Here is a 19,270-nt window from a genome sequence, read left to right on the forward strand (position 1 = left end):
ACTGCTGGAGTGCATGAAGGGGCTGGTCCTACAGGCCCAAAACTACAGGACCTCCATGACACAGGGCAACAACAGGAAATCCAAGAGAAGTCCCAATGAGATTCCAGTATTGATACAGTAGCAGAAGCCAGAGGCCTCGTTACCAGATCAAGGAGTCATTGCAATGGACAATTGCAAGCAAAGAAGTGTAGACAAAAGGGTGTGCTGTGGGACACACTAACACATTACAGCTTCTCGGGGGAAGGTTGCAAGGAGAGGGGGTGATGAGGGAGTTTGGGGTACATGATATGAAATTCGCAAAGAACCAATGAACAACAACAAAAAAAGTTAAGCAAGTGGTGGAACAGAATCCACCATGTGGGAACAGTTAAGGAAGGGCAGGAAGAAGAGCTGCATCTCCACAGCTATGGTTCTGTGCTATGCCTCTCTGCCTGTTTTGAATTTGTACTGTGGATAGCTATTCCTCTAATGCGTTATGGAGAAGAATAAACAGTTGCTCTGTTAGCACCAGCTAAACAGTTTAGTGGTGTGATGATGAAAAGAATTAGGGTCAAGTATTTTTTAAAGGGTGTGAGACAGTGTGGAGAGTAAAGGAGCAATCTCTGCATCCCAGATACAGATGGGAGGAGGGGACCAACTTCACATACACCACGGCTTGTACACACACACACACACACACATACACACACACACACACACCAGTAATAATAAAGTGATGTTTTAAAACAAGGATTGGGTAGCATTACAGAGAACAATCCTGTTCAGGACAGGTAGGTTGGCTGGTTTTGTCTCTGCATGCATGTCTGTCTGTCTGTCAGTCTGTCATATTTCACATTGAGTCGTCTTGTGTTGGACTGTCCTTTTTGAAGTTTCACGTGGTTCCGATAATAAGGTTGAAAATTCGGAAACACTTGCATGATCAAAATTTCCAGCAGAAAGGAGCCTGGAAGACGGTGGGGTGAGCAGCCAGAGAGGGGGTCCTTGTAGGAGAGTGGGGGGCAGCTCAGAAAGAGCCCTCCCCCACCCATCCTTCCAGCAGGAATGACCAGACCAGCAGGATTGGGGCAGGAGAGTCGAGGGGTTTTCTTCTAGGAATGTGTGCAGTGTCTCGGCCAGCTGAGGGTGCGGGAGAGAGCAATCTCCGAGGTTAACAGAGAGCCCAGGCCATGCACCATGCTGACTTGCCTAGAAAGTATGACACAGACAAAACAGGTCACTGTCCCGTTCTAGGTGGTCTGAAACTTAAAGCTGTTCTCTGGCCTTAGGGACGTCGTTGGTGGCTGACTTCCAGGCGTCCACTGAGAACGTGATGAAGCTGAAGGAGTGTGGGGAATACGTGAACTATACAGCTACCAGAGACACAATCTGCCTCTCTTTCCTCATGAGTCTCCTCCTGAAGAATTCCTACCCTGTGCTCCTCACAGGTGTGAAAAATATCTAACCAAAGGGGATTTCCAAGTTAGGAAGAAGTTTAACAATTAGCGTCTAATCATTTTTAAGTGCACTTAATTAATAGGCCCTGAAAATTTAGAGAGACTAATTTTCACAGTCTTGCCAACAGCCTCTGAGTGCCCACTTTTAACAAAGAATGTTAAAGGCCTATGTATCTTCCTTCCTTCTCCCCACCCCATTTTTCTTGGTTTTTGGTTTTTTTAACCTTTTTTTTTAATAGTCTCTTGCTGAGTGGCCCACCCTGCCATTGAACTGTGACCTCCTGCCTCAACTTCCAAAGTACTGAAATTACGGGTGCACCCACCACTCCAGACTTAGACGTTATTTTTTTTTTCATCTTTTCATTACATTAAAGACAAATTCTAGAAATAGGTAACACTGGATGAATGTGTAGTTGACCTCCGTAGCCCTGATCCTTACAGGGCCACCCCTGGACACCAACTGCCTAATTCAACTTAACTATGCAATTTGTAAATATGGTGTACATTTTTTTCCAGTCTTCTACTATTACCAAGGGAGTGACTCAATACAGTTCTTGGTCCTTCTGAGTATCCAGCCCATTGATTAGCATTTTCTCATCCTTGCCCTATATCATGTCTCACCAGAGGCAAGTAGTAAAGTGTTCCCAGGGACACGTACAAAGAACTTCAGCAGGTGACACTCCAGTGACACCTGCTTGCCTGAAATTTTCTATCACAAGCCCTTGTTCTGCTTCAGTAAGCTGGTTAAGTGCCTCCCTTAGACTGTGTTAGCCAAAAAAAAAAAAAATTAAGGGTTTAAGGGAACTGGGGCCTGTGGTGTGTGCCTGTAATTCTAGTACTCAGATGGCTATGGCAGGATTGTTTAGTTTAAGATCATCCTAGGCTACATAAGATCCCCCCTCAAAAAAAAAAAAAAAAGGCGGGCTGGAGAGATGGCTCGATAGTTACCAACACTTGCTGCTCTTGCAGAGGGCTCAGGTGCATTTCCTAACACCCACATCATAGCTTCTAACCATCTGTAACTCCAGTTCCAGGAGAGTCTACAACCTTCATGTGCAGGAGTCATGCTCACGGTGCACACACATTGAAGACACCATGCTCATGTACATAAAGTATATTTTTTAATTGGGTTTTGTTTTGTTTTTCAAAGAGTCTCATTTCACTTAGTTCTGGTATGCCAAAAGCAAGAAACCGTCATGATGAAGTTAAGTGAACATTAAATAAAAATTATAATTATCTCCTAATCTATCTTTTGTAAGAAACATAAACAATTCAAGCAATTTGAAAGTTCACATTAAGTTCCTAATTAGCTTCTCTCACATTTAAAACAGAAAAGCAAAACTATGCTCTCCTTGCAAATGTCAAATGGATAAAAATGCCACTGTTCCATTTTAACATGCAAACGTGTCATTTTCTGGCCTGTAGCTCTCACCTAATGTACTTCTTCCTTAGGAGACTGTGGTGTTGGGAAGACTACGATGATCAACAAAATGCTTGAGAAGCTAGAGGGCCGAGGAACATTTGATATTAAAGATGAGTCCATTTTAGGAACCGTCCTGTTACATGATGAAATTAAAAAATCAAGGTTGTATATATTAAGTTTTAAATTTGGCTCATCTGGTAAAAATGTTTCCTTGATGTATGTTGGCTTTGTTCTTACAAAGCAAATCTTTTATATAATGATGGGGAAGTAGTCAAATGAGGCAATACGAAAAATATTTTCCATTCTCTTTTTAATTTTAATATCTGTGTTTAATTGACACATAGTAACGGTATATATTTGTAAGAGGCAATGGATTGCTTAAGTGTACGCATGCATTATAAAATTATGTCAGCTGGTTAACATACCCATCACCTCACGTACTTTCGTGGTGAGAACACTTAAAATCTGAGCTTCCAGCAGTTTTGCTGCGCACGTTGGCTGTACCCCAAAACCCACATGATACACCTTGAAATTGGATTCCTCCTGTTTGTATCCTTGGGCAAACACCCTCAGCCTCACCTCACCCTCAGCCCCTGACACCTACCCCTCTTTTTGCTTTCTTCAGATTCTTAGGAGACTATGAAGAATTTAATCCTTCTTGCCTGGTTTAGTTCACTTTTTATGGAAATATCCTTTTGTCTTGATAATCTTTTGTATTATATCCGTTTTAATTTTAAACGTTGTAATCTATGCATCTGTGTGAGGGTGCATGCATATGGATGTGGGTGCCTGCAGAGGCCGGAAGAGAGCACCAGCACCCTGTGCCCTGAGGCTGGAGTGATGGGTCGTTGCGCTAGGAGCCAAATTCCAGTCCTCTCTGCCGCTGGGGCTGTTGACCACTGAGACATCTCTCCAGCCTGGAGATGGCTGCCACCACCTTGTTCTTTCTCGTTAGGAGTACTGTATCTGTTTGGAGTCTTGTGATTCTACAGGAAAAATGAAAAACGGCCTGAGAGAGAGGTTACCCTGAATTTGTAGCTCATTTGGGGTGGTGCAAACATTGTAACAGTATTGCTTTTTCTACACCACGAGGAATAGAGTCTAGTGTTTTTCAATTCATTATGGTTTTCAGTATAGATTATTTTTTTTACTTACTGAGATGATCATTACAGCTTTTGCCCTTTATTCTGTTACTATGATGTGTCACTTTCACCGATTGGTATATGTTGAACCATCCTTGCATCCCAGGATCACGAAGAATGGTCTTTTCAATGCAGTTGAATCTGGGTTTGTTAGCTTTCTGTTGAAGATTTTTACATTTGTGTTCCTAAATGATACTGTCCTGAATTTTTCTTTGCTTGGATCAGTTTTCTGGCTTTCTTCTCAGGGCAGTTGCTAGCCTTGTGAAATGAATTTGAAAATATTTCTTCTTCCTCCTTGTTTGTTAGCATATGATCCTTCTTTAAATAATCAGTAGAATTCAGTGTGAAACCAGACAGTTCTGAGATTTTTCTTTTCCTTTTATGGGGGAGGTCTTTTTGTTTTTTATTTCATCTCTGCCCTTATTATTGATTCACTATGATTTTCTGTTTAGAAGAAAATCTTTACTTTTTCCACAGCTAGATTCATTCCTTTAAATCAGAGACGCGGCATTTATGTTAAATTTATGTTTAGAACCACACATATTATATAACATAAAATGCACCTTGGATATAATCACAAAGTTCTGCGTATCAGTTTGTTGTAACAAAAATATATCACCTACTTATGAAATGTAAAGACTTTATAAGGAGCTTGTGCCTATGTGCTGCGTGCCTCTTCCTAAAAGAAAAATACAAACCCAAGTTTAACAAATAAAAATTTCTGAAATACACATTTCTAAAATTTAATCTCATACTGATTAAAATATAGAAAAGCCTGGTGGGTTTTTTTTTTTTTTTTCAGCTGAATAAGAAAATGGAATGTGGAGAGGCTTTAAGACTATAAAAATGTGAACAGAAAAATAAGTATTTTCCTGTGGGAAATCTAAGTAAAATCAATGATGTGCTGTTTCTGTCATTAGATTTTATTACTACAGCTAAAATGATAAACTAACTTTGTGTCCTTAAAACATTTGACTCCAACAGCCTCAGGCAGAATATCAACATCCTGATTGCTGATCCCACCAAAATTCTGGGTAAGTGTGAGCACACGGGATCAAGACTACGGTGGCCATAGGCAGCCATCCCTTCCTGTGAGAAGTCATGGGGTAAAACTGGACCCGTTCATTTAACAGACAGGGTGCTGGAAGTTAGCTAGGACCCATTAAAACTTCCGCAGAGGTGCAAGGCGGAGGGAGTCTGCTCCCGAGGGAGTCCTGCAGAAACGCCAAGGGAATCCACAAGGTGCTCTCTGGCTCCTCCCTGCCTTTCAGCACAGTGCAGGAGAGAGCTGTGGCCCTGTAGCTCACATGTCAGGATGCACAACAGAAGCATGAATGCCAGGGATGGGTCGGGGTCGTAAGAGACTGTGGCATCATACCACATATTCCTCCGGGTGATCCTTTCTCCGGGAACAAGCCCTAACACGGCAGTGTGCAGCCTGTTGCTTCCCAGTCAGTCAGTCGGGTGTATCTGACACGGACAGAAGAGGGTTCCCTGAGCTTCCATGCCAGTGCACGTGCCATGATTTTCAACATGCAGTTCTGTGGAACCGTTCAAAGCTGCTGCCCCTCTCAGAGCATTTAAAGAACAGCAATAAAACAAAATTCCTTAATTTCAAATTTCTTAACACCCTAAAGTAAAGCAAACACTGCTTAAACTGCTCTAAATTAATTTTTCTTTCTTTTCTTTCTTCCTCTTTTTTTTTTTTTTTTTTTTTGTATTTGGCGTCATAGATCAGAGTGCAAAAAAAATAGAGATTAAAAGTGAAGACACCACAGTTAAAACTGATAAAGGAATTATAACTGGTACAATAAGTCTTACCACCAACATGACGGCTGCCAAAATCAAGGACTTGATTCTGCGGAAGTTAGTGAGAAGAACCAAAGACATCCTGGGAGCCCCGAAGAACAGCCGGGTAAACAGCCCCTCTAAGCTGCCTGTGTGTGCTGAGTAGTAAATTGGTTTGTTTTAGTTAATAAAAAGGCGAATGTACACTCCTGAGCATCCTAAAAGATGCCCTCGCGATGGAGACTTTGATTTTCAGATCAGTGTAGTCCCCCTCCAGTAGGACCTGAAGAATATGCCACAACCTGGTTAAAGATTGGATGGAAACTGAATTAACCACCTGCATTTTGCTGCTGTAGCTTCCAACTTTTCTTCTCCTCCTCCTCCTCCTCCTCCTCCTCTTCTTCCTTCACCACCTTCCTTCCTTCTTGGTTTTTCAAAATAGGCTTTCTCTGTGTAGCCCTGGCTGTCTTGCTTTGTACAGCAGGCTGGCCTCAAACTCAAGAGATCCACCTGCCTCTGCCTCCCAGAGTGCTGGGATTTCAGGCATATGTCACCGTGCCCAGCTCTAGGCCATTTCCTTTCACTGCACATGGCTCTAAAAGAAATGGAAACCTCTAGAACCCACAGAGTCAGTGAAGGCATGAAGGGAATGGACTTCTGGGAATAGGATAGGCACATGGAGCGTCCGATGTTCTGTTCTCACCCCAGGCTGCTTGGCATGGAATCACTGTCCATTTGAATTTATGATCACTGACTCTCATTCAATACCATGAAGGTAGCTCAGGGTCAAGAGACTCATAAGATTCATAAACAAGCCTTACGTGGCCCTAAATGTCCCTGTATGCCTTTAGCGGACAGTAAGGGCTTGTTTGAGATTTCCTTGGCATCAACTGAAGATTGGAATAAAACTGCTAGGTCTTTGCCTACATAAATAAACTTTAGGCATTTTGAAAAGGTTTCAGCAACCTAACACCATTAGAAAATACAGGTAAGAAACATGGTTGTCAATATACTCCAGAAGGGAAAACAGTAGAATAATAAAAATAACTTGGGCAGTTACAAATTCAGAAATTAACCCAGCTATTTGTATTTTTCTTTCACACAAAAAATAAGCACAATCAAAAGAGTTCACTGCAGAGAGATTATGGTCAGCACACTCCACTGCATAATTTTTTCCTAGGTAAAAATAAAAATACAGGTTTAAGAACTAGAATGTTTCTAAATTTTCTGCCCAACCCAGAGTGCATCTGAAACAGAAAAGCTAAACCCTACAGCAGAGCCTTGCCAAGAGTAAGCACATGGTAAGAAAGTGCTTTGTTAGCTAGCTCTTCAGAAGTGAACGCCTCGGTTAAATTGTTTTATCAGCATTAAAAGCATTCCAAAGTATGATGTCATTGTTTTAGGGCCGAAGGGTGGGTTGATTTCCTGCTGGTTTGAACACTCCCTGTCTTCTAAGACCATATCTTCCAAATATGGTTGATCTTCTGTTCTTAACAGAAAAACAGATTATTGCCTATAACTTTATTCTTGAACAGTAGCATAATTAATATCTATAATTCACAATCTCCTAAAAGGTTATACTAATTAATACTTTCAAACATCTGCCTTCCTTAAGATTATAGTGTTTATGGATGATTTGAATATGCCAATACCGGAAACAAGTGGAGCGCAGCCACCCCTGGAATTGATCAGACAGTTATTAGATATGGGAGGCCTTTATGATACTAACCAAAATTCGTGGAAGGTACAGTATAAGCTGAGATTTTCTTCTTACCAAATGTTGCACAGTGACAGCAGTACTGAGTGAAGAATGTAGAGTGTCTAGTTCTGCGACCTTGTTTATGGTTCCTTCTCTGGAAACCAAAAGCTCTTTGTTCCAGAACTACCCGCCCCCCAATTTCAGCTGTCTGATCCTCAGAACTCCCGTCTTTAAGAGGAGATGACTGTATTTCAAATAGCTTCATGTCTCAGGCAGACTTGAGTCAGGATCCCAAATAAAGCATTCTTGCCAGTAAGTGGTGTTGGCTCACACACCAGCCAGACTGTCTAAATTACAGTCCACCTAGGTTAGAGCCCCAATACAGCCTTCCAGAGAGAATTTGAGAAGGATGGGGGGGGGGGATGCGGGAAAGGAGAGAAAACAGGAAGTAGGTCCTGGGTCTGAACAAAATCTCTAAAGTGACCAAAAAAATAGTTATAGCAGGTCTTTGGTGGGATTTCTGTGGCCCCAGCATGGGTATAGGAAGAAGCAGGGTGTGAAAGCATCCCATCAAGAGAGATCAGAATAGGCTGGGTTCTTTTCTGGCTCTACCCAGCACAGCTCTTTGTTTTTGTGGTATGTTGGGGTCACACCGATGTTATCTGCAGCCTCTTCTCATCCCAGGCCAGGCCTGGCCATAACAGATACGCTCCTAGGGGTGTGTGCTCCTGAGTGCAGTTGCCGGGGAAGGTCAGGAGTGGGTGTTGGAGCTGGATGTATGGGCAGTTGTGAGCTGTACAATATGTTAACAGGAGCTGAACTCCATTTCTGTGCAAGAGCAGTCCATACTCCTAACCAGGAAGCCATCTATCCAGCCCCAACTTCACTTTTCTTTATAACTAAATAAAATTCTGTGGTGGAGGAATAGAGTTTGTTTTGTTTTCTCGAGACTTATCTGTTAAAGAGCTTCCGTTTTCTAACTGGCTCCTTTGGAGTTTGGCTGGTTCTTGGTTTTTGAAGACTTTGAGGTGCATCATGAAGTTACTTGATCTGATTCTTATTTTAAGTCATCATACAAAGTAACGAGTTTCATTATAGTATTTTCATACATAGATATAATTAAACTTTAATAATTCACTCTGCTCCCCATTTCCTCCCCTTAGTTTTTTAATGTGACCCCTCATAGCTACAAACTGTCCCTCTACACCTTCCTTCGTGGTATCTTAAAGACTCTGATGAGCTGTGCTTTCATTTACATTTGATTCTAGGAAGTTGTTTTTTTTTTTTTCCCGCCCTGATTCCCCCAGTGACTCACTGGTCACTCAAGATTACACTGTTTTGTCTCTGGTTTTGTCTCTTGTATCTGGTTCTATTCCACAGTAGCCTGATAAGAAATTATTTCAATGCATTTGCATTTTGCTAAGACTCGCTTGATGGGCTAAAATGTGGGCAGTTTTTTAAAGCTCTTAAAAATACTATGATTTCACAGCTGTTGTGTGGATTGTTTTGTAAGTGTCTGTTAAGTTTGTGTAATGGGTGGTGTGGATTACTCTGAAGTTTCCTTATTGACCTCTTGAGAGTGCTGATATTATACACTGCTGTTAAAGGACCTATTTGTTCTTTTGAATCCATTAATGTTTGTTTTATTAAATTGAAATTTCCTATTCAATGAACATATATGTACAATTGTTAGAGCTTCTTGGTTGATTGCCCATTTGTTAATATGTAGTAGCTGTCTTGTATCTCTTCCGACGGTTTTCAGTTGAAGTGTACGTCATCAGTTATCAAAATAATTGTGCCAGACTGGTTTGTGCTTTCACCTGCTCAGTTGATTGACTTCTGTCCTTTCCCTCAGCGTTTCTTTTCGAGTGAGCTGTATGTTTTGCAAGACAATATCCATCTGACTAGTCTGCATTATTTAATGGGGGAGTTAAACGATTTCTATTTAAGCTTATTAGAGGAAAATGTCTAGTATTAAATATTTTCCGTTCCAAATATTAATGAGATCATTCAGTATTTGTCTTTCTGTGTCTGGGATATTTTGCTTAGCATGATGCTTTCCAGGCTGATTTATGTAGTTATAAATGATTTCCTTCTCTTAAGGTTTAATGCTGTTTCATTGCATATATACACCATATTTTCTTTATCTGTTAGTGGGCCCTTAAATTGATTCTGTTTTTTTTTTTTCTGTTGTTAATAATGCAGTGAATGCATATTTATCTTATATACTGATTTAATCTCTTTTGAGTATGTATGTATGCATATATATTCAATAGTGGGATTGTTGGAACACGTGGTGATTCTATTTTAATGAGGAGCCTACATCCTGTTTTTCAGAATGTCTGGGCCAATTACATTTCCTCTAGCAGTTTACAAGAGTTTCCCTTCTTCACAGCCTCACCAGCATTTTCCATTTCTTGTCTTTTTGCTGATAGCTGTGTAGCTGGGAGGAAGTGCCATCTCATTATTGTTGTTATTTGAGCTTCCTTAATGGTCACCGATGAGTGCTGCTTTTTTATTTTCATTTACCTGCTGTTTGTTTATATGTTTTCTTTTGTTCAAATGTTTCCCAAATTTTGGTTGGATTATTTGTGGTTAGAAAGAAAGAAAAAAATAGTCCCAAATCATTCAATTTTACCAGTGAAGACTTGGAAGCCAGATGCTGGGGTGAAAACTTGCTAGCTCAGAGAGGCAGAGAAAACACTCAGCTGACATTTCTATTCAGCTCACATCCCTAAGGAAAAAGACAAAAGCCCAAGGCCAAAAGCTTGCTAGCTCAGCTGACAGCCCAGGAGGAAAAGACCAAAAGCTCTTTCTTTTCCATGCGCTCTTACATATCCTTCAACTCAAAGTCCCTCCTTTCTGTTTAATCCCTTTTGGCTGGTTGCTTGCTCCACCTCTTGACCTAAGATTAACTTTATTAAATCCAGTGTGTAGAAAGCTCTTGGATTAAAGGTGTGTGTTAGGGCTGAGCCACACCATAATTACCTGTTTACAATAAACAGAAACCTCTTGGATTAAAAGTGTGTATTAAGGCTGAACCACACCAAACAAGAAACAGGTTTTTACAGTTTACAATCTCGGGGGTCACAGTGGGACCAAATATCCTGCAACAATTATTTGTGGTAAGGGTGCTTTTGGGATATTTGGGTTCCTTGTATCCTCTAGATGGCAACTCTTTGTCAATGTCTGTACACTCAGCAGTGCTGACACTTCTTCAGTATAATCCCACTCATCTGTGTTAGTTTTGTCTCTTGTGCTTTTGGGCTTCTTTGCCCAGACCAGTGCCATGATTCCCCTGTGTTTTCTTCTAATAGTTTCACATTTGGAAGTGGTTGTCATTTTTTTAAAAAGGACTATTTCTTGATGTCATTTAGAAAGCCTGCTAGAAGTTGTCTTGAAATTGCATTTTATGACGGGTTACCTATAAGAACATAGATTTCTATTATCATTTAAATTTTTGTTTTATAGTAAATAGTAATCTAAATATTTGCCTAAATTCTTCTACTTGGGGCAGGGAAACGGATATATATTTTTTACTTCTTACAGATGCATTTCCCTTTAAAAACAAAAAACAAAAAACAAAAAACAAAAAAACAACCTCTTCCCGCAGGCTATTCAAGATTTTTCCATAATTGCCGCCTGTGCCCCTTCTGCGAGTAGAAATGATATCAGTCTACGTCTCCTCAAACACTTCTCCTTACTGGCCTTGCCTCATCCTTCACAGCGCGCCTTAATTACTATCTTTCAGGTAATGCATCTAGCTTGTCCCTTCCCCCACCCCCTCCCCTTTCTCCCCTTCCCCTTTCTCCCCCCTCCCCCTTTCCCACTGCCCCTCCTTCCCTCCCCCCACTGGGATAGAGGCAGGTTCTTAGGAATGCTGTAGTACTCTCCTACACTGGTTGGGCTTTGTCAGCTGGACACAAGAATAGACCTACCTGGGAATAGTGTAGCTTCTCTCTTTGTGTGGGTGATGAAACAGTTTCACTGTAGAGCCTGGCTCTCCTGAAACTCGCTCTGCAGATGAAGCTGACCTCAAACTCAGAGAGCCACCTGCCTCTGGCTTCCAACTGATGTGATTAAAAAGTCAGATATTGTCTTGATTGGTATTCATGCGGGTAGTGCCACCAGTGGACAGATGCCCTAGCGTGTATCAGAAAGCAGGTTGAGTAAGCCACGAGGAATAAGCCAATAAGCAACACTCCTCCATGGCCTTCAGGTTCTGGCCTTGAGTTCATGCCCTAGCCTCCCTTGGAGGCTGAACTGTAGGATGAAATAAAGCCTATCTTCCCCAAGTTGCTTTTGGTCATGTTGTTTTATGACAGCAATTAAGAAACCTAATTAAGATAACTGCCACTGATATATACAACACTTCCATCTAGCTCATTTTCTACTTGGAAAAGGAAAAAAGAATGTAAGAAAAAAAAATACGAGACCTTAAGGCCACCAACACTAATAAACTATTTTTATCTTTATAAATTTTATTTCCCCTATATTTTCTGAACTGTTATTGTGAGTTCTCTCTTAATATTGAAACCACAATGTAATGTTCCTAAGAAATGCATGTGGTACATAGCTAATGCAATCCCAGGACTTCAGACTTCTTTTGTTGTTATGTTTGTTTGTTTATTTGTTTGTTTTTAATTAATTACACTTTATTCACTTTGTATCCCCTCATAAGCCCCCTCCATCCTCCCCTCCCCATCCCACCCTCCTACCCTCCCACCCCCTTCTTCACCCATGCCCCTCCCCAAGTCCACTGATAGGGGTGGTCTTCCTCTCCTTCCTTCTCATCCTAGTCTATCAGGTCTCATCAGGAGTGGCTGCATTGTCATCTTCTGTGGCCTGGTAAGACTGTTCCCACCTCAGGGGGAGGTGATCAAAGAGCAGGACAATCAGATTATGTCAGAGGCAGTCCCTCTTCCCATTACTATGTAACCCACTTGGGCACTAAACTGCCATGGGCTACATCTGTGCAGGGGTTCTAGGTTATCTCCATGCATGGGACTTCAGACTTCTGACTGAGACCTGGTACATCTGGCATGGAGCTCAGTAACTGCCTTTTAAGCATGAGCACCCTGAGTTCCGGTCTTCGCATTTTCTTCTAAGAGGTGGGATCTCTTCAGCCAGCCTAGGTTGGCATACACAGTTGCTTTCTTCGAAAGCGGTTTTTCTCTTAGGTGTAGCCCATGGTCACCTGCATCAGAATCATAAGGGGTTTGAGGGAAATTGGTTTTAATTTGCCTTTAGAGCTTAGAAATAAAGAAAATACAGGATTAATTTTGAAGAAAGTTACTACATTCTCTACAATCTCACATATCAGATGTATAAATTACTCTATATTTCTATTTGAGCCATTTTTCCACTGAGGAATTTCCGGGCTCTCCAAAGAAAGCACAAGTAGATGGCAGTCCATATGGGGTTCTATGTTCTATCACTGCCCCCTCCTCCCCAACCCCCCGACCAGCAAGGAGATGAGAACACATAGCACATGCCTCTAAGGCCATGCGACATACTAAGATCTGTGGGAATGTCTCTCTTTCCCACACCCTGGGTACCTTTTATTTATGACTCCATACTGTTCTAAGATTTTGGTTTGGTTTGGTTTGGTTTTAAAGATTTATTTATTATGTATACAGTGTTCTGTCTGCCTATATGCCTACATGCCAGATCTCATTAAAGAAGGTTGTGAACCACCATGTGGGTGCCCAGAATAGAACTTGGGTCTTCTGCCAGAGCAGCCAGTGCTCTTAACCTCTGAGCCATCTCTCCAGCCCCTATTCTAAGACTTTTTTTAAAGATTTATTTATTAATTATTTACACACAATCTGCCTTCATGTGTGCCTGTACAACAGAGAGGGCACCAGATCTCATTATAGATGGTTATGAGCCACCATGTGGTTCCTGGGAATTGAACTCAGGGCCCTTGGAAGAAAAACCAGTGTTCTTAACCTCTGAGCCATCTCTCCAGCCCTGTTCTAAGATTTTTAACAAGTAATAGTTTTCAGTGAAATTAACCCTCCATTCTATCCACAAGTCTGCTTCTTGGTAAATATTAGCCATAGCCTACATTTAAATATCTAATTAAATGTTAAATGTTCTCTTTAAAGGCTCACTTGGGAATGTATTTCTACGTCCATAACTTTTTATCTGACGTTCAGAGATGTAGAGATCAGCTTGTCTACTGTTCCCTGGCGATATATTATCAAGTCTGTAAGAAAATGTTGCCAACGCCAACCAAATGCCACTACATCTTTAATCTTCGAGACACATTTAAGGTTTGTTTTGAAATTAGTTCCCTAGCTCATTTTTAACATTTGTATTGAGATGTAATTGCACTGCATTGAGTCTCCCTACCTGCCTGCCTCCTTCCCTGTTATACTGCAGTGAGGGGTGTGAGCCCAAATTGCAGCTTGTAATAAAAAGATCCTTCTGTGTTTTGCAACGGACTCGATTCCTGGTGGTGACCTTTTGGGGTCTTGTAATTTGGGCATAACACTAGCTCTGTCAGCAGCTGTGATCAAATAATTTTCAAAATTCAATGTTTACAAGAAAAATTTAGGCAGGCATAGTGAAACATGCCTTTAATCCCAGCACTTGAGATGGATGCAGAGGCAGGGGCATCTCTTGAGTTCCAAGACAGCCAAAACTACACAGAGAAACTTTGTCTTAAAAGACCAAAACAAAGGAGTTGGGGAAGGGAGAAAAAGAGGAGAAGACAGACAGAAATGGGAGGGAGGGAGGAAAGGAGGAAAACAAAGGGGAAATGGGGAGAGGGGAGAGATAATTAATTAATTAATTTGATATAATTTAATATGAAGTCTTTCTTCCCTTGCTGTAGAAGGTCAGCCTGATTTTCACTGGTGTTCTTAATCCAATCTTAAAAGGTCCAACACACCAATACTAGAAAGTACCTCAGGGCCGGGTGTGGGGGCACCTTTAATCCAGTACTCAGGAGGCAGAGGCAAGAAGATCTCTGTGTTCAAGGTCAGGCTGTTCTACATTAAAAAAAAAAAAAAATCAGGCAAGCCAAAGCTAGAGTGAGACTCTCTTTCAAAAAAAAAAAAAGTTTTTAATGAAAAATCCCTCCCTGTCACCTATGCTGGTAGCATCTGTCTGGCCATGCTTTCTGCCTGGCAGACCTCTCTTAGATGAACCTGAGATGCTATCAAATCTCCTCCCACTAAGAGCTGTCCTGTGCCAATTTTCTTTGGCTGTAACTTACCTGTCCCATAACATTCACATTGTCATTTACAGAAATCGATGATTCTTACCTTGGAAAGTTCTTCTGTTTTTATAAAGCACACACCCACAAACCTTGAGCTTTTCTTTGCACATTACCCAGCGAATGTTGGTTATAATGTTATTTTTTCATCTCTCACAGCTTCTGCTGGGATTGATGCAAGCAGACAGGAGCGTCATCTACTCCAAGAGGATGGCTGCTCTGCTCTTAGTTCATGAAGCCAGCCGAGTGTTTCATGATCGCTTAATTGAACCCAGTGAAAAAATCCTTTTCTATCAACTTCTCTCAAAAGAAGTCCAGAAGCATCTACAGGTGCGCTCTTAAATATATTTCAAGTGGAACTGAGCACGTGCCCGCATGGGCGCACACAGAAAATGTTGTTTTATGAAAATCCCCAAATATCTCTAATATTAACGAAGGCAGCGTTATTTTAAGAATTCTGTTCCTTGCTTGAAAGATGTCTGAGAGCCAAGCTTGAAGGAAGGAAATGGTCAAGTCCTGATTCCTTTGTTCATGATTCTGGCCTCTCAAAACCTCAACACTGCTCCCCCTTTTCCCCCCCCCCAACCCAAGGCCTACAGAACTGCCCACTGGAGATGCCCAGACTCCTCAGCTCTAAACAGCTTTGGCCTTTAGTTTCCTTGATGTCCCTTTCAATGTAGGTCACAGAGAAAAGCATAATCAGCGGACTGGAACTGAGTCTTGTGGCTCAGCAGGCAGCTCTCTTCACGGCATCATCCTGAAACACCTGAGGAGGATGTTGAGGGCATAGCTAAAGAATATTGAAACAGAATCCTAGGATACCAACTTTTTGTATGAACATGCATGTAAACAAATATAGGTACATGTGTCTGTATATGAATATTTAAATGTGCACGTGTGTTTGCATGGTTCTAAGATAATTACAAATTCACAGAGATTTTTATTTATGGACACTCCCATTGCTATGTTCTCTTCATTCAAATTACCTGCCTTTTACTCATCTTAATATTATCATTTGTTTTGACCCATATCACTTCCTTTAGCCTTTCTTAAAGCCTGTTAAAATATATTGGCATTTAGAACTCCAACATAATGCCTCTTCCATCTCCATACCCACCAAAATGACTTCCTCCTGTCAGTTGTCTAGAATCTCCTAAAGTTCTTCCCAGAATGCAGGTCTTCCTTGGCCTTGCAAGAGCTGCTATTGGCTCATGCCTCAGAGTCGTCTCTTCGCTAATCCTTCGCATGGGTACCGCATCCCTAACTCTACCATCTTTCCTCTCTTGCAGTGAGGGGCAGTGGGATAGAGGGATTTTAGACTCAGCGTCTGCCCAGGTTCAAAGCCCAGGTCCTCCATCACAAGCTGTGTACCTTGAGCAAATGGCCTTTGTGCCTCAGCTTCCTTAACTCTAAGTAAGGGTAGTGATTTCCTATCTCATACTTCTCTGGTGAGAATGGAAAACTCTAATGTAAATAAAACATTTGGAATTGTTTCAGATATATAATAAGTGATACATCTAGGCTATTAAGATGCTGAAAAATACTCTTATATCTACAGTTTAAAGATTTATTTATTTATTTATTTATTAAATATCCGTGGGTGTCTTGTCTATGTGTATGTCCGCACACCAGAAGAGGGCATCAGAGCCTACAAAACTATAGTAATAGACAGTTGTGAGTTCCTGTGTGGGTGCTGGGAGTTGAACCCAGAACCTCAGAAGAGCTGTCATTGTTCTTAACCGCTATAACATCTCTCCAGCCCCCACCTTTAAACACAAGCAAGGAACTTGATAAAAAATAACATGAACTTTAATAGAGCAATTTGAATGTATAGGTTTAGACTTCTAAGCCTATATGATGTTACCCTGGGCATTACACATTTAGCATGTGGGAAGCCATGCCTTTTCTGCATTCATTGCACCCTCTCTCCCATCGAGATGTCCCTGTCCTAGTGTTGGCCTTAGTTTCCATGCCTCCATGTGTTCCAGAAATCTGAACATGTGCCCCTGTATCCTATCCAGAATACAGCTGATTGTCCACAGCTTCCACCTTTATAGCTGCAGGCCCCTCCTATAGCTTACTCCTGGCCACTGTTCAAGACTCAGGTCATCCTCATCACATTAAGTAAGATAATGCAGGCTCAGAAAGACTGTTCCCACTATTAGCAAAGTCTAAAGAGGCCCACCGCTCAAAAATAGGGAAGGTGGGCATGGGAGGAATGGGCCAACAATGCTCTGTTAGGTAGGATGGATAAGTCTTTAGAACCATTGGACATAACGATGCAGATTTGAGGTGGTAAATGTGTCTTATTTAGTTATTATTTCACATTGTAATGACAATGTATTCTATGCATATATGAAACTACAATTTGTCAACTTAAAGTATGGATTTTTTTTTTTAATTCAGTGCACACTGAATTTAGACCTCTTGGTAACCTTTTCTGACCAATGTCAGCCTCCTTCTAGACTCTCTTTTGTATAAGACTGTTGGGACATTCCTATCAAAGACCTGTCTTAGCTCTTACCAATCTCCATAAGGATGGAATAATTGTTTTATTTCTTGATAAATCTCTATAACTTAGTATAAGCATTCAACAAATATACCTAGGGTGAATGAATAAAAAATGAATGAAGGCATAGAGCTTGCCAAATGGCTCAGCAGGTGTTTTTGTCCTGCAAATGTGACAATCTGAGTTTAGCCCCACATCCATATAAAGGTGAAAGGAGAGAACCAGACTCTTCCCTGCCCCAGGTCATCCTCCGACTTCCACGTGTACCACATACACGCATAATAAAAATACATTTTGTTTTAAGAAGAATGGATGAAAGGATAGACAGACTAATAAAATGAAAATCAGAAGAGAGCTCTTTACTTCCTGTCCTGGGAAGAGCTCCTGGCCACCCTGGCACAAGTCTGTCTTCATAGCTTAGCACAGTGAGGAAGCAAGATCATGAGAACCAGGCTCTCCTTAGCAGACATCAGCCCTGTGATGTGCAGACATCAGAAGCAGCTAGAATTCCCCCAAATTAAAGACCTTATCAGCCAAACTGTCCTTACAAACACAAGAACATAAATTATTACCCTGACAATTACTACCTAATTAGTTGGTTGCCTTTTTTAGAGAGCGAAGTATTACCCTGATAATAGGGAATGCGATGCCGGAGGCACTGTCTTAAGAGCTTGACGTGTCGTTCATAACAGCTCTGTGGTGTGAGCCCCGTTACTCCCCTTACTTGACAAACAGTACTGACCAGAGTGAGGTTACACACGGTTTCCCAGCTGCTCAAGTGATGGCATCGTCATTCAGACACAGGACATCTGATGTCACACAGTCTCTTAGCCACTGTGCCATTCCATCCCTGGACCATCATTAGCTAAGCAGATGACTTCTGGGTGTCCATCGGGAACTTCCGGGGGCTGGACAGCAAGCGAGGCACCTGCGAAGGACTGCTGGAGTGGGTGTCCGTAGCCACCTGTAACGAGAAGCTGCAGGAGAGCGGCGGCCGCTGTGATCATCGGGTGCGCGCTGCCCCACAGGGAATTAGAAAACAGAGAGTCATCCATTCCGGCTGGTTTGAGAGAGAGGACAATGATGGGACTGTCAAATAGGAGAGAGTCTGTGGCCTTGATATGAAAGAGAACAAAAAGCATGCAAAGTGAGCCAAGGAAACAGCTGTGCACGGCCATAGGGCTGGGGTGGTCATTGATGGATCACTGAGGGAAGAGACCATGTCCCTGATGGTCAGTGGAGTTGGCAGGACAGCTGTCTCCAGCCACACAGCTCTCGGCCCGAAGTCCAGAACCCTGGGCAGAGCTTGTGGGCAGAACTGTGTTTCACTATTCTTTTGTAACACATGTATTTTATTTGAAGCATTAAAAAAATGTTACTTTGAGGAGGGATTCACATAAAAAAATAGAATTTCAATGTAAAGACAATGGAATACGAATGTCAGTGGAAATACTTGTTGAATTCTTCTTTCATGATAGATTCAGTGGACTCCAGAATACCTAATAAAGGACTCAACTGTATTTGTGGACTTCATGGACATAAATAAACCTCACAGAAAAAAGATCTACCAGAACACCAATGACTATGACAAACTTCTCATCATACTTAAGGAATTCCATCAAAAGATAATTTTCAGTTCAGTGGAGGTAAAGGCACATCACATGAAAGCCTGCAGAATGTTAAACATGCGTGTGTTTATTTGTGTGCACAGATATACATACATGTCAAATATTTTAAAGTATGTGTACCTGAAGTGAGGGAGGAGGAGCCCCCCCTCTGGTTTCAAATGCAGGGATTTATGCTTTTCTCTATACTTTGTCTCAGTGGCTTCTAATTCTAAAGATGAGGTGTAGGGCTGAGGCTGCAGGGAATTGAATGGACAGAGTTAATGGAGTTAAGAAATGCAAGAGAATATAGCACCAGGCTCCAGAGTAAGACACACGTGATGGCTGTGGTTCTTTTTGGCTTTCCGCTGCTGTAATGAGCAGAGACATGCTAAAGCAGAGGTGCCAACCAAGTCACAGATACCCTGAAAACATCCTAGGTCTCTT

General features: G+C 41.6%; 1 protein-coding gene across 1 annotated transcript in view; it reads left to right on the forward strand.

Moving 5' to 3' along the window:
- Positions 1-19,270, forward strand: part of Dnah14 (dynein axonemal heavy chain 14) — a 242,443-nt gene that overhangs the window by 141,937 nt on the left and 81,236 nt on the right. The window contains exons 47-55 of the mRNA XM_060365100.1: positions 1,266-1,424; positions 2,886-3,018; positions 4,983-5,032; positions 5,732-5,913; positions 7,402-7,530; positions 11,099-11,236; positions 13,596-13,763; positions 14,870-15,040; positions 18,698-18,865. Of these exons, the coding sequence (XP_060221083.1) occupies positions 1,266-1,424; positions 2,886-3,018; positions 4,983-5,032; positions 5,732-5,913; positions 7,402-7,530; positions 11,099-11,236; positions 13,596-13,763; positions 14,870-15,040; positions 18,698-18,865 (1,298 nt within the window). The remainder of the gene's footprint in view (positions 1-1,265; positions 1,425-2,885; positions 3,019-4,982; positions 5,033-5,731; positions 5,914-7,401; positions 7,531-11,098; positions 11,237-13,595; positions 13,764-14,869; positions 15,041-18,697; positions 18,866-19,270) is intronic.

This window comes from Meriones unguiculatus, chromosome 11, assembly GCF_030254825.1.
Source record: "Meriones unguiculatus strain TT.TT164.6M chromosome 11, Bangor_MerUng_6.1, whole genome shotgun sequence".
Classification (NCBI taxonomy): domain Eukaryota; kingdom Metazoa; phylum Chordata; class Mammalia; order Rodentia; family Muridae; genus Meriones; species Meriones unguiculatus.